The sequence below is a fragment of the Scardinius erythrophthalmus genome (assembly GCF_964197995.2).
Source record: "Scardinius erythrophthalmus genome assembly, chromosome: 15".
Lineage (NCBI taxonomy): Eukaryota > Metazoa > Chordata > Actinopteri > Cypriniformes > Leuciscidae > Scardinius > Scardinius erythrophthalmus.
This window is the reverse complement of record NC_138235.1, coordinates 33,660,483-33,676,444: the sequence shown is the minus strand read 5'-3', so window position 1 is coordinate 33,676,444 and position 15,962 is coordinate 33,660,483. Positions and strand designations below refer to the sequence as shown.

The following is a 15,962-nucleotide window of genomic DNA, read 5'->3' as shown; positions in this document are numbered from 1 at the left end:
TTCTGTCATCATTTTCTGTCATAATTTCTTAAAAACACACCAGAAGATATTCTGAGATCCTTTGAAGTTCAGTTTTTCTGCTTAGCAATGTAAAGATTGAATTGTTTCGGAAAATGCATTAGGTAAAAGCATATAGGAAATCCCAAAATGGATAGATAAATAAATAGTCGCCCATTTTAAAATGACTCACAACATGAGCAAAAAAAATAAGCACAACAAAGACAGACTTTAAAATAATCTAGACAAGTCAGTTTGGATTCTTATGAGAATGGTCAAGCTAAATGTAGGCTAAGTATAAATGTTTCAGCTATATGTTACTTTTGGCCTTGTGGATTGTGGAACATCTAGCCTATAGGCCAACAACAATGTTTGATTAAAGTCTTTAGGGGCAAAAGTGTTGGTCGGGATGGAAATAACAGCTGTAATTTGAGTTATCAGTTCTGAAACACTGAGGGAAGATCATTTTCACGCAGTAAAAAACTCTTTGATAGGTTGTTAAACTTTTTAAAATTGTGATAGGCTATTTCATATTTTTATGTTGGATTTTTTTTCTGGTTTTTGGATATGGCTAAATCTACAGGGCCAACAAAGGAGAATAAAAGGTTCATAAAAAAAAATACGGAAAAACAAAACAAAACATGGGCCATAAAACTGTCCTACTGTCTAAAATGTCATAAGTCGAGTTCTTAAAATCCTAACCACAAAGAAACAACGGATGATTTTAAAGAAACCTCAGTGAATTTTGCATTTCTTTTAAGTCAGTTATTACAGTCAAACATGATATTTCATGCTCCCTCTGTCAAAAGTGCCATTTTTTTTGAAACGTCAACAGAAGCACCGCGCACACAATGAATTCATGAATACCCACGTGCGCCATTCCGCCGCCGTCCACGCGCGTGCACGCAGTCCGCTTCCGGTTCAAAGATGGCAGCCACCATGAAGAAAGGAGTGGTATGTGTTCACTTAAACTGCTTTCTGTTCAGATTCACGACGTGTTAGTGATGCAGACTTGTCTAAAACAGTACACGAAACAGTTAGTTGTGGGACGCTGGAGAGTATCTATTTTCATCTGCTAAATGGCTAACGTCACATTATTCATGACTGTCTGGCATTGACGTTGATTCTTATTATTTAAGTTTACGTTCATCGTTCTGCTGTAAACAGCTGCACATTTTCTTTTAGCTCAAATGCTATTCTTTAGGTCATAAAGTCAATATCTGCTTATAACACTTACTGTATGCTAAAGTTACAGCTTTATGCTTTATTATCTTGGTCTTTATTTGAAAATATAGATATTCCTAGATATAGAAATGCATAAAATCGTACACACATCAAGCTACTGTTTTATGTGACGTGGAATTAATTGCCGACTGCTTTTTACATGATATATTTTACATCAAGTGTAATGTCATTATTAAATGTTGTGAAAATGTCATTTAATGTCACGTCATGTGTTTACAGATAAAGCATAGGAAGAAAATTATTGCATTGCATTATTTTATTAAATGCTTTTTATAATTACATTTTAATATAAAGAGCAAACGGTAAGTGGAATTAAATGTGATTTAATAATACACAGTTTTGATTACAAATATGGCTTGAATCATAACAGGCAGCTGAAGATGTCAATGTAACATTTGAAGACCAGCAAAAGATAAACAAGTTTGCCAGAAATACAAATCGGATGTCTGAATTGAAAGATGAAATCGAGGCCAAAAAGGTAAATGGACTTTTTGATTTTGATTAGTGCTGCTAAATTGATTAATCGCATCTAATGTATGTATATATTTCTGTGTATATATACTGTACATACACACATATATGTATATAATATGTATAAATATAATAATATACACAAACATATTATGTAAACAAACTTTTATGTTAAGATGCAATTAATCAATTTGACAGCATTAATTATTATACATTTTAGACTGAATTTTTCTGATCTTTTTTCCTTTTTTTGTAGAAATCCTTACAGAATTTAGAGGATGCCAGTGAAGACCTCATGATGTGTGAGGACGATGCAATGCTGATCCCGTATCAGATTGGAGACGTGTTCATCAGTCACTCTCAAGAAGAGACGCAGGAAATGCTGGAGGCAGCAAAGGTGACATGACCCATACCAAACCATGAGCCTTTACTCAAGCCGTGTGTTTATACGTGTCCCACAGAGTCCATAGACTCTGTACAACTTGAGGCGTTGTAGCCTATAGTGAATAAAGATCTGGTGTAGAAAGGTTATAGGTTCAAATCTCATGAGAGTCGATTCCATGAAGTACAAACATTGTCTTCGAATCAAGACTTAACCTCAGGTTCTTGCAGGAGAATGTAAATACTTAAGTCTACTGATCATAAAACTGTATTATGCTTTATTTTCATATTATCTAGCTGTTTTCCCTTGCATGCTTGCAGCAAATCGAGTACAAAACAACCTAAAATTGGTAGAGAATCTTGATGTTGTTGGAGAACCGATGATTTAAAATAAAAACACCAACTGACTAGATATATTTTTCAGAGTTGTTACAGAGATGTTAGAAGATATTTTGTTTCATGCTTGCCGAGTGTTCAGTTTGAATCCTGTTTTTAGCGCTCAACATTTCCATACTGATATTGTGTCCACAGGAAGCTCTGCAGGATGAGATCAAAGCTCTGGAGGGTCGTGTGTCGTCCATACAGGTGGTCCTTGGAGATCTGAAGATTCAATTATATGCCAAGTTTGGAAACAACATCAATCTAGAGGCAGAAGAGAGCTGAAACCTCAAGCATGTGGACTTGACCTCACAGACTCTCAGTCTCCAACAGGATATGACATTTCTACTCTATAAAACAAGTTCTTGCCCTGTTTACTCTGCTGATGTTTGTTGCATTTCACATGTTGTTATGTTTAGTGTATCATCTGAGCTATTGCATGCAGGTGGTTTTGAGGCACTGATGTAAAAATAATAATAATAAAAAAAGCAAAACATTTACATGGTTTCTTTCGGTTTCATTTTTTTCAGTGGATGCTTATTATTGGCACGACTGAATAGACCTAGCATAGAGGTTACAGTTTTGAGCTGGTAATGGGTTGCAGGTTCTAATCCTTCACGTTTCAGCTCATACATACACATAGTGCCCTTGATACAGACAGACATTTATCCTCAGGTTATGGATAATGTAATAAGTGTACTGTGAGTCGCTTTGGATAAAGGTGTCATGTCAGCTAAATGATGTAAAAGAGTAGTAAACCCACAGTCATTTATTAACTGTTTAATGTATTTTTTTTTCTATATTTAAAGGGCTAGTTCACCCAAAAATTCTTTCAATAATTACTTAACCTCATGCCGTTCCAAACCCGTACGACTTTCGTTCATCTTAAGAAAACAAATGAAGATCTTTTTGATGAAATCTGAGAGTTTTCTGTCCCTCCATTGACAGCCTACGCAACTACCACTTTAACGCTTCAAAAAGTTCATAAAGAGATCGTAAAACTAATCCACATGAATTGAGCGGTTTATTCCAAATTTTGAATTTAGGCTTTTATTCACATATATACATTGATCAGCGAACATAAACAGCTCAACCGTACCTGAAAAAAACTTTTGAATGGTAGTAGTGTGTATTTCAAAATGTGAAATAGTGGGATACATTACATTTTTTTTCTTTTATGCTAATAGTAATTATATGTAAATTTACATTTTATTCAGCAGATGATTTGATCCTATGTTGTTTATAGATTTGAATCCAAATTAGAAAACATTAAATTTGAGTACCAAAATAGAGCAACATTTGTTTTAATTTGTTGCGTTTCTATAGGTTTAAAGCTAAATGTTGGAACTTGCGACCCCCCAGTAATGTAACCACTGAGCTAAAGCTATGAATGACTGCTTCTCTAATTCCTCATTTGACAGTTACATGCTAACTAACTCTAGGGTGACCATATTTTAGTTTTCAGAAAACAGGACGGGGGCGTGGTTTGGGGAAGCGTGGTTAATGGTTGGGGGCGTGGTTTGGGGGAGGCGTGGTTAATGGGTGGGGGCGTGGTTGGGGGGTGAATGCATCAAAAAATACTTGACAAATGCATTCACAACCTCTATGTTATTGTACTTTAATACATAAAGTAATACATCCTTTCGATTCAATGTTTGGCCCGCAACAATATATAAAAAAAAAAATAATAGTTTAGCTTTTAACACATTTTACATGACACTATTTCTTTTCATGGCCATAGCATAGGTTAAAAATCTACAACTAAAATAAAATATCTACTACACTATTTCAGTAAAAAAAAAAAAAAAAAAAAAAACAATTTCAATCCTCCTGATGTTCTCTTATAGCCTGTACTTTCTTTATGTGGGCTTCTACTTCGCTAGCACCTTTATTTGACACTGACACGTACGTGCCAGCTTTGCAGTTCATGCATTCTGCTTTACACGGATCCCGACCGAAACGAAAACACGGGAATTTTCTCTGTAAATCATCTGTGAATTTACATCTTGGCTTTTTTTTTTTTACGCTGTTAGCCACTTACATCTTATCTCGCACTTGACCGTAAACTGAAGTGTCGCTGCTAAAATTCTGTGAACGTAAAGTCCGCCTACTTTGATTTGATTGGTCATTTCAAATATTCTGACATTGACAGATCAATGAGGCTGAGATGAACATACATACACACACACACACACACACACACACAGGCCTCTGTATCTGACGTGCTCTCTGCTTGTCGCTGCGGATTGAGGAACACGCTGATTATAACAAGACGGGGCGAAGCCGAATCTGGTTTCATATGTTTTGTGTGCAAACTGCAAAGGAAAACGCCAGTCAATTTAAAGTACACGTGTAATGGCCCAATGAAAAATAATGAAAACCAGGACATTTTCATCACTTTATAAAAGGCAGGACGGCAAGGACAGGACGTGAAAACAGGACATGTCCTGGGAAAACAGGACGTTTGGTCACCCTAACTAACTCTTAAGTCTTACAAAGAGACACGAATGCCTTTAATTTAGTAGAATTTAGGATGCAAATGGTTAAAAGTCTTCAATATCAGATATCATATCTCAATATCAGAGATGAATAAGTTATTCATATGTTGTATTGATTTCCGGCAGGGCATTAGAGAACGCATTAGTTGGACTCTGGCAAGGAATAAGGTATTATATTTTAGCGTATACAAAAAGCCACATTGAGCATTAAAACGCTGCGACGATATTTCTGTAGATATTTGGAGAGGATATCATATTTAATCAGACCTGCATGATTTGTTCTATACATGCATGGTGTGTTCTGCAATAAGTATAATTATGACTCGCTCTAATAGCATGATGATAGAGTAAACAGTCACTCCATGGCAGACCTGTGCTGATTGGCCCAGAACAAGCGAGTGTGCAGCTGCTGTGATTTCTTCATCTGCTGGAGATGGAGTGATTGTACGGGTCTAATTAAAGTGAGAGTGTGAGTGTGGCCTGACCCAGGTAATAAAATATCACATACATAAATGGATTTGGAGGCTTTGCTGGCCGAACCCCGGAGAATCCAGATCTCAGTGAACCAGTTCCTCTGTCCAGCTCCACTCCCACTCTGCATTCAGTGCAGATCACAGCTCTTACTTCACACACAGCCTCTTCCTTCCTTATTCCATTCCTTTTTTCTTCATTTCTTCTTCATTTCTTTCTTTCTTATGCTTCCTTCTTCCTCTCCCCTTCATTTCCTTCCTTCATTCTCTTCATTTCCATCATTTTCTTGTTTCCTCATTCCTTAATTTTCTGCTCTCCTTTCTTTCCTCCTTTCTGCATTGCTTCCTATTTTCCTTAATATCTGTTTTTTCCTTCCTTCTTCCTTTCTTCATTTGTGTACTCTCTTCCTTTCCTTCTTTCTTTCTTCCTTTTCTTGTTTCCCTTTTCCATCATATTCTTGTTTCTGTAATCCTTCGTTTTCTGCTTTCCCTTCATTCCCTTTTCCCTTTCTGTTGCTTCTTTTCTCCCTTAATTTCTGCTTTATTTCATTGCATATCCTGTTCCTTCATTCCCTTTCTTACATTTTTCTTCCCTTCTTCCTCTCCCTTCATTCTACCCTCACTGCTTCCTTCATTCCTTCAGCATTTATGCAATGTTTCATTCTTTTTCTACCTTTATTTCTTTTCCATCTACCCCTTTCCTTTCTTCATTCATGTCCTTTCTTCTTTCTTTCCTTCTCTTTCTTTCCTTATTCCTTCCTACTTTCTTGATCCTACTTTCCCTCTTGCATCATGTCTTTTAAGTGCTTGTTGTGTGTCAGTTTCAGTAAACACTCGTGTAGCTGTTGGTATGAGTCTCAGTGATTGTAAATTACACTATATGAGCTTTTCGCAGTTAAATCAACCATGCTTAACTCAAGAGTTATTTGATTTTTCTTTGCGCTTTTTGTGTATCTTACTTTTTTATAGACATGAGCAATATTTTCTGAAGAAATGTGAGTGGTTCTTATCCATACTGGGGCCACAATGCTTTTTTTTTCTAGATGGTTGCCATGGCATTGCTATGATGTTGCTATGGTTTATAAGTTACCACGCCACGTGGTTGCTTCTTATTGGCTTATTAGTCTGTATAATATTCTGGTTTCATGAAGAACCTTTAACATCCATGGATGCTTTCCACTGAAAGGTTCAGATTATTAAAATGTTCTTCACACAAAAAATGATTTTGAACCAGAAAGAATGAACCAGGTGAAGATTGTTTGATTGCACAAATCATGTTAGACACATTAAACTCCAAAACCGAATACTTAACTCCTGTCGTAAACCTTAATTTAAAAGTTGCACTTTGTTTTTTGAATGTTTGGTTCTCTATACTTTATTGCTGTTGTTAAAGGGATAGTTCACCCAAAAATGAAACTTCTGTCATCATTTACATGTCCCAAACCTGTACGAGTTTCTTTCTTCTGTTGAACAATGTCAGTAACCAAACATTTGATGGACCCCATTGACTTCCGATCTATTTTTCTTTTCCTGCTATGGAAGTCAATGGGGTCCATCAACTGTTTGGTTACCCATATTCTTCAAAATATCTTCTTTTGTGTCATACAGGTTTGGGAAAACTTGAGGGTGAACAAACCCTTTAAGGTGACTCAACTGCTTTAGGGATCCACATCTGAATGACCACATCATTAAATGGCAAACGTTATTTTTAGAGAATCATTGGGACTTAATAATTTATAATTCTGCTGAAAGATATGATGATCTATGGTTTGCAATGCACATCCACAATCTTTCCACTAGGAGTCTCTGTTTCTCAACTAATTTCATTCCAGGCGCGTTCCTTTTAGACACTTCTCCCCGATGTTCACATCAGATGAGGGTTGCATCTAAAGGTCACCACCACCAAATCAAGATTTCTGATTGAATCTCTCATTCTAACAAGCTGAGGAAAACGTGTCTTGTTTATACATTTTGATCACCGTGCAGCGTTATTGCCTATGAAACAGATGGCAAACGCATGGTATGCTGTGCCGCCTAGGGGAGAAGAACCACTAATCTGTCTCCTGACTCTCTCTTTTCCACTGGGGAGTTCAGAGCCATCACTCAGCATCTCCCTTGACTATAAAACCACATAGAGATGTATCACACTTGCTCCTGTTTGTGTCAGAGGTAATCTCAAATGCCATAGAAACAAACATTACAAATTTTTTATGTTTTTACGCTGCATGCTGCTACTTGTGGATTATTAAGCAGTATGAGAATTCCTGGTCTGCAATTGACGCGCTTTCCCAGTGTTGCCTTCTACCCAGTAGGAGTATATTATATTGCTCATTTTTAGATATGAAACAGTTTAGAGCTTTTTAATTATTTTTTAATTCACACTCTAAGGTATAATAAATATTTTGTGGAAGATATACTGTGAGAAATGCAGCAATCCATCTCAAAGGAAAATCTGATAGGTTGCGTAATGAACTTCGTCTTTTAAATATCTAATGCACTCAGCAGGGGTGTTCAGTCCTAGATATCTTTCCACCTGCAGAGTTTATGTTTGGAATTTCCAACTTCAGTGGAGTTGAATGTCATTTGAAGTCGTATTTCCAACTTTGGACTTCATGCCAAAATCTAGTGCTCTGATTTCGCCGTCGTGATGTACAGCAAATTCATTTTTAAGCAAATAAAATGCATCAATGAGTCAAAGCTCCTATAACACATGATAATAAAACCTGTAATAATTAAACACAGTAGATGATATCTGTTATGTAACAAGGGTTCCAGTGCTTTGTCTATATCCTCAGCAATTTGGTTGCTATGTGATATTTTTGTTTTTAATTTTAGTTTTATATTAGTTATATTACTATTTTGAATTAGCTTTTATTTTATTTTTTCATGTTCATTTTATTGAATTTTTTTGTCATTATGTAATTTTTTTGTAAAAATGCAGAAAGTTTTCCGTGAGGGTTGTGCTATAACTAGAGATGCACGGTTTATCCACCGATGCCGATTATTCAGAATGATATCTGCCGAAACCGATAGTGTGATTGTCTTAAGGAAAAAAAAAATCTCTCCAAAATAATGCTGGAAACTAAGGGAACCCTCTTGGTACATTACTATAACATTAGAGGTTAAAATTAACAACAAAGCCCAAACTATTACATTCTACTGCTATTTATATTTATATATAGGCTAATAATTACACTCAAATAAAAATACAACTGGACAATAAGTTTTCATAAAGACTTCATAAAACATAAATCTATAATTAACAGTAAATAAACCCCTCTCTAGTGTTTTTATAGCTAACTAAGGAACTGTGAACTTTGGATAACTTTCCTGAGGTATTGTTCTCAAGCTGTTTTATTGACATCTTTCCGTGGTCGAAACACTGATGAGCGACTACATGAGACATGATACATTTCAGTAACTACTGTACTGTACTGTATCTTTCAACATATGTGCATTCATGTTTATTTTATGCTATAACAACTAGAGATCATCCGATATTGATACCGATACCAATTTTTTGCATGTTTATGTGCCACATGACCTATATGCACACTGGTCATAAACCAGCTTGAACACAATGACGATAGCAGATGTTGAGGAATAACAAACTGGTAAGCAGTGCAGCGATCACAAATTATCATCAATGGAGTCTTTGATTATGATAACTGGTTTTGTCTTACAGATGATCCAAACACACAAGAGGGAGCAGATGAGAAGAGAAGATGTGCTATATAGTGCTTGTGATGAGGGCTAATGAATGACAGCTGTGCCAGGGAGGGTCATGGGAAATGCAATCTGTGACATTATGCAAATTGTATAATGGTAAAAATTTCATAATATTATAGTAGATGTTTAGCTGAGTTATTTGGACTTATTGACTTTTTTTTAAAACTATATTTCCTTGTCTGCTGTATTTGACGTCACAGCTCAAAGAAGGATCTGAACTATGTAGATTCCCTGAAAAAAATCAATGCATTAAGTTGAACTTAATTTTAGTTCAACTTAATGCATTTGTTTAAATGTAGGTAAAATCAATTGAATGCAACCACTTACGATAAAAAAATTGATTAAATTCAACAAATCATTTAAATTACAGGATGAAAAAAAATTCTGTTTCTAGTTCTATTCTATTTCTGTACCTGAAAATCTAATTTAAACGGTTTATTTCATTTGTATATGTTTATTCTGTTATATTTATTTGTGCTATTGCTCACAAAACTCTTATTTTATTACTGACTGTCTTTTGCAATATTTAAAATGTATATAAGTTAGGCTTATGTCATAATAGCCTTATTTATTAAGGTTACATGGATCAAAAACAACTAAAACAATAACTATTTGATTTATTTATTACTTTTTTGTGTTGGGGCCAGTGAAAATTTCAACCACTTGATCGACTGGGCAAGTAGAACAAATCCTTAGCGTTGAGCCACTTGAAGATTTCAGACGGGTGTGTAGCATGGTTGAACTGTGTGAAAATGACTTTTATTTGCATCTAGCATATTCAAACTGACAGAGGAAAATGCGGTCGCAAAACAGCAATTCCAACAGCCTTCGTCCAAGAGCCTTCACTTGACAGCTCATGCAGAGGAGATTATGACAGCCTGACGTGTACGGGAACGCTGGGGGATCTGTTGCAGACTGTAAACCTTGGCCCACTGCTGGATGTGGCATGGAAAAGAGCTCAGATACGCGCGGAGTGGGCCGTGTAAAGGAACTCGTTGAGGATTCGGCGTGAAAGAGGCGCTTCTTGCTCCAGATGGACTTGCAGAGAGGAAGCAATCACTGGCAGGGACTCGGAGATGAATTCATTTGCCAATAATTATATTTCAACCACTGCAGCTCGGGACGCTCTGCTAGGATGCTGAGGGCTTGCTGAATGAAGTCATATGTGTTTGAACATCGCAGGGAACAAACTCTTTGAAACAGTTTCAGAGCTGTGTCTGTCATTATTACTAGTCTGTCATTGCCTTTGGGAGAGCGAGTGTTGTTTTAAAGGGATAGTTCACACTATAGGAAATTAAACTTCTGTCATTATTTACTCATCCTCATGACTTTCTTTCTTCTGTAGAGCAGGAACAGAGGACGAATATCCTGGTCTCTCTTCTTTTTTCCATATAATGAAATTCATATGGGAACCGAAGCTGTCAAGCTCCAAAAATGACATAAAAGCACCAAGAAAGGGCCATGAATACGGGGTTCGATCAACATGAGAGTGAGTAAAAGATGACAGAATTTTCAATTTTGGGTAAACTGTTTCTTTAAATGAAAAACGAAAATGTATGTATTGAACATTTTTATCATACTCTGGTGGCTCGGCCTTTCCTCATCACAGAGGCGACACGCTGATCATTGTTTTCGGTTTGGACCGCATCCATTTACAAGCTCCACCAGTCCTCCCTCTCCCCCTCTCTCCCTCTCTCCCTCTCTCTCTCTCTGGCAGATATCCAAAGACTTTCTGATTACAAAATCACTGATCATTTTTCCACTGCCCCGCATTTGATTCATTCTCAGCATAACATTATAACGAGACCGGGCTTCCACTCCATAAACCATCCAGTTAGTCTAGTCACGTCAAAAGTTTTACAACAATCAACTTTCATGTTCGCTTCTCAACAAACACAGACCATTTTCTGTGTGCCTGCATAAAAATATGAAATAAACACTGAATACAAATGTGCTGAGCATTGTTTAGCAACTTAATAATTGCTGAGCAAAGTTTTTATTTGTATGATTTAAATATATAAATGCTGTAAAAATGTGTTGTTCATAATTAGTTCATTATTTAACATTATTGTAGTGTTACCAAAGCTATGTATATAAACTATAGTTGCATTTGATTAGAGTAAAAATATTGATTTGAATCTACACTAAATTGAATCACTCTACTCTGAATTCACTACATTAACTATTTCTATTTTATTTCAGCCTCATGTCATTTAATGAAAATTATGTTTAATAGATTAAATTTCAGTTCCTTAACCCCCATTAGAAACCTAAAAGTTGTGTGTCCAAGTCGTGTGTCCTGGCACCAGGCTTGGTTAAAGCATTAGTTGGCAATAACAACATTGCTATAAATGAGCAACCTATACCAGCAGAGGCTAACGGGACAGTGTTAACGAGCCAAACCTTCACCCATGTGCCCAAACCTCAGATCTCGCATGGGTTTGACTGTAGGGACGAGCTGACTCCTACGTGTGTGCCTCCTGATGCTGTGGTCCAGCTTCTGTGAGAAAGGAAACAAATGCATTTTGAGAACATCCCCAGTGTGTGATCAATCAAAGTTCCTCTTTGTATCAGTCATCCATTGCTATTAGAAATGAGCTAAACTGATTAGAGTGGAAGCACAGGAAACTTTTATCATCTGTCTCGCTCTCCGTTCTCTCACATCTGCAGCGCTCTGAGACAAAGCACTATTGGGCGTGAGGGATAAAACATTAATCTTCTTTTAGTAAGTGTGGTAACTGCTTTATTCCTGTTAGCTGGCCAGCGGCTGCTTCTTCCAAATATGTTTTCCGCTCACTTATGGTCTTATACTGTGGGGCACAATGGGTTAGGAGTTTCACCTTCACATATTAGTGTATTACAGCTGAGTGTGTTTAGTTACTCGATAAAGAGTTAGAACATGTTTTCTTTACTCTAGTAGAGTATAGTGTTGTCACGATACCAAAATTATTGTTTCGATACCGATACCAAGTCAAGTATTGCGATTTCGATACTTTTTCGATACTTTTCCTGAAAAGGGAGAAACACTCTCAAATATCATTGCTGTGCTTTATTTTAAAACCAGGACAATATTCTAATCATGTCACTAATAAATGAACATATGAACAGCAGATATATTAAACATTTGAACAAAATATGAAATATCAAAATATAAAAAATAAATTAGAGCAATGACATTCAAGGTAAAAAAAATTAAAATAATTAGCAGCATCATCTCATTTATCATAAAAAACATAAGAGTTACCAGTAATAACTTTATCTTGATTCTGAACTTTGAATAAAAATATGAACAGCGATTATATTAAACAATGTTTAATATTGGTAACATATGATAAGCCTCATTGGTGATATATTTGACACATGGGGATAGAGTTGTGGAATGCCTATACTTCATGTTAAACATAAATATATAGCAGAAAGACAACGTCGGCATGTTGATGGCAAAACAGGCTACAGAATATTTCGTTCTGTATTGCGAGGTGCAATATTTGAAAATCGATAATTTTTTTTACATTACATTTATATTGTATTTATGTCAAAACCTAGACTTTTTTAAACATCAAAATGTCATTTATTAATATGTATTCCGTGTCAAAATGACAGAAACATCTTCTCCTATTCTATTTTGCCTGGAAACGCTTCCAACACGCTTGCGTGTCGTGTGAAAAATAGGCGTCGGTTCTATTTTTAGCATGCACGCGTTTTCCGCGCGCGCTCGAGCTGCGCCTGAGTAGGCAGTTAACATGGGAGCCGAAATAAAAACGGACACGCCACGCAGCCAGTGTGTCGCCGGCCTTACAAATCTGGAACGCGGTCATTCTTAGAAGTATCGATACTAATAAATTTAGGAATCGTGACGTTTTTAATTTCCGATTTACTTTTGAAGTAGCAGTGCACCGTGCAACAGAGCAAGGTAGGCAAAGTACTTCCATATGTCACTCCTCGCGTCATCTTTTCTACGAGTCGTGGAACACTTGTGCTCGCACATGCAGCCATCTCGCTGTAGTGTTTTGTCACATGACACTGACAGCGGCAGCGTCTTTGCTGCGTGCGTCAGGAAAAAAACCACAGACGTCCATAGGGAGGTTTTTTTTTTTTTTTAAAGTATCGATACTGATAAATTTAGGTATCGTGACGTTTTTAATTTCCGAGTATCGCGATACTTTTGAAGTATCGGTACACCGTGCAACACTAGTAGAGTATAGTGTTAAACCAAAGAAATAACTTTAAAGAAAACCTGAAAACTGATCATTCATCATTTGTTCACCCTCATGTCATTCCAAACAGCTGTTAAAATAAAGTTAAAACCCTAAATCGACTGTAAAAATTATAATTTAAACAGCTTTAAAGCTCAAATAATAGATAAAATAAAAGTTTTAACAGAAGAATGAATGTAAGACTTTTCTGGTTTTAACTCCTCCAATAATCTGTTCCACTCACTTCCATTGTAAAGTTGTTGAGACAAAAATCATTTTTTGTGGTAGTCAAAAAGATGCGGTCGACTGAACTTGTTAACTTGCTCTGATGTAATTTACACACAACCAGATTTCATTCAAAACTGCATCTGCTGCTCAGGATAATGACAGATTTGTCCCAAATATTTCTGTATATCCAGTATTTATGTCCCTCATGTGAACGGCTACATCACTTAGAAATGTACAGATATTTCATGATAGATGAATGTCATTAAGGCCCCCTTTTACTTGGCATTCATTTTTAATGAACATCTGGAAATTCTTTAGCCACACCTTGCATAGCACACTGCAGTAAAATAGTACCGTTTTACTTTGTTCTGAAATTAAATGTCCAGTGGAAAGCAGCATTACTACTTTCAATAAACACGCAATCCCGCAGTCAGTTGTTGTCCAATAGACGACCACTAAGAAGTTTGACTGGTTTGTAACCCCAATATCCCTGAGCATCTGATGGTCGGCTGTAACATCTGCTGTCTCATTTGCCATTCTAATTCAATTCCCTCATGGCCGAAATAGGGAGAGAGCGCACTAATTGACAGAAATCGCAGCATACTTTTTCAAGAGTTGTTTTCAGAAATATTTACGCACACATCTCACAGAGGTCATCGTGTTCCGGACACTTACCGATAAAGAGTTATATTCATAGAGTTATATTTAACTATATTCTAACAGTCAGGTTCCAGAAATAAAACCATTCATTTTCTCCATAGGGAAATACATTTTTAATGATAACATACAAACCTTTAAAGACAGACCAACTGTGAGCTGCGAGGTTGTTAATCGATGGTATTTGCTTCTGAAGAAGTCGTCATCCTGCATTTTAATTTTTTAACTAATCATGTTTAACAGTGGAATTCATGATGAAAACTACATTACCCATGATGCAGTACAGAAAATTCCACCAATCAAAGTCGCGTCAAGCAAAATGCGCCAAAAGAGCTCTTTAGCTCCGCCCACTCCCAAGAAACGCTGCGAATGACGTAATCGAGAGTCACACGGATTACTTTAATGATGTCTTTACTACCTTTGAAAAGTGGTAGTTGCATAGGCTGTCAATGGAGGGACAGAAAGCTCTCAGATTTCATTAAAAAGATCTTTATTCTTACAGGTTGGGAGAGTAATTAAAGGTCCCGTTCTTCGTGATCCCATGTTTCAAACTTTAGTTAGTGTGTAATGTTGTTGTTAGAGTATAAATAATATCTGTAAAATTATAAAGCTCAAAGTTCAATGCCAAATGAGATATTTTATTTAACAGAAGTTGACTACATTGAACGGCCCGTTTGGACTACCTCCCTCTACTTCCTTCTTTAATGACGTCATTAAAACTGTTTTTTGACTAACCTCCGCTCCCAGGAATGCTCCCTCAACTCTACCGATATTCGTTTATGTACTTGCGCACTTCTAATAACTTACTGTGTTTACTCAGCTCTTACGGTGATTTTCTGAAGTAAAACTGACGCTTCATCTTTTGTGTGATGTACAATAAACTTTATTAAACTCATCAGTATATGTTTGATCATCATTCAGACAGCAGACTTGTAGGCTATTAATAAATAATGGATACATACAAGCAGATGACAAATACGTTATAATTAGGGGTGTCACGATTCTCCAAATCCTCGATTCGATTACATTTTCGATTCTAAGGTCACGATTCGATTCGATTCTCGATTTTTACAATATATATATATATATACATATTTTTTTAAGCACAGGTTGCTACCAGTTTTAGACTAGACTAGGGCTGGGCGGTATGACCAAAATTCTTTTTTCACGATATGACTCATTTTATTTCACAGTAACAATATATTTCACAATATAGTTGCTATTCTGGAGAAATCGACAGAAAGGGCTTTATGTATAATAAATAAACCCAAATAGCCTACTTTAGAAATGAAAAGTACTTCACCTTGTTTGATTTTCTTTTTCTTTTATTTGGTAAATGATTTATTTGGTAAACTATTTTGATAGCTAAATATATTAAACAAAACACACTCATCAACTTTTAGATGAACTGCCCCCAACTGATTAATATTAAATACAACTCGTATGTGCAATTAAACTTTAAAGAAAGTATTGCTGAATAACTTTTCAATCTCATGTTATTGTTTCACTTCATCATTCAGTTTATAGTATCTGAATATTTTATATTGAACTATTCTATTCATAATAAATTAGTTACTTCCTTTTAATTGTATAGGATATTAGTAATACTAGTGGTTTAGATGTGTGTTCCTTCCCCGGTAAAGTTTTGCCATGCTTATACTGCGTTTTTAAGGGGCTTGTTTTGCTCTTTTTGTGATATCTGACAACCCGTC

At 36.1% G+C, this 15,962-nt stretch overlaps 1 protein-coding gene across 1 annotated transcript; it reads left to right on the top strand.

Moving 5' to 3' along the window:
• Positions 1-892: 892 nt before the first annotated feature.
• Positions 893-2,938, top strand: pfdn4 (prefoldin subunit 4). The gene is made up of 4 exons (XM_081385915.1): positions 893-951; positions 1,613-1,720; positions 1,970-2,110; positions 2,626-2,938. Exons 1-4 carry the CDS (start codon positions 925-927, stop codon positions 2,755-2,757), a joined length of 408 nt encoding a protein of 135 aa, XP_081242041.1. The 5' UTR covers positions 893-924; the 3' UTR covers positions 2,758-2,938.
• The last annotated feature ends 13,024 nt before the right edge of the window (positions 2,939-15,962 follow it).

Coding starts and splice junctions, on each gene's coding strand:
- pfdn4 (XM_081385915.1), top strand. CDS start 925: ATGGCAGCCACCATGAAGAAAGGAGTG. Junction 1,721..1,969: donor ATGAAATCGAGGCCAAAAAG/GTAAATGGACTT, acceptor CTTTTTTTGTAG/AAATCCTTACAGAATTTAGA. Junction 2,111..2,625: donor AAATGCTGGAGGCAGCAAAG/GTGACATGACCC, acceptor TTGTGTCCACAG/GAAGCTCTGCAGGATGAGAT.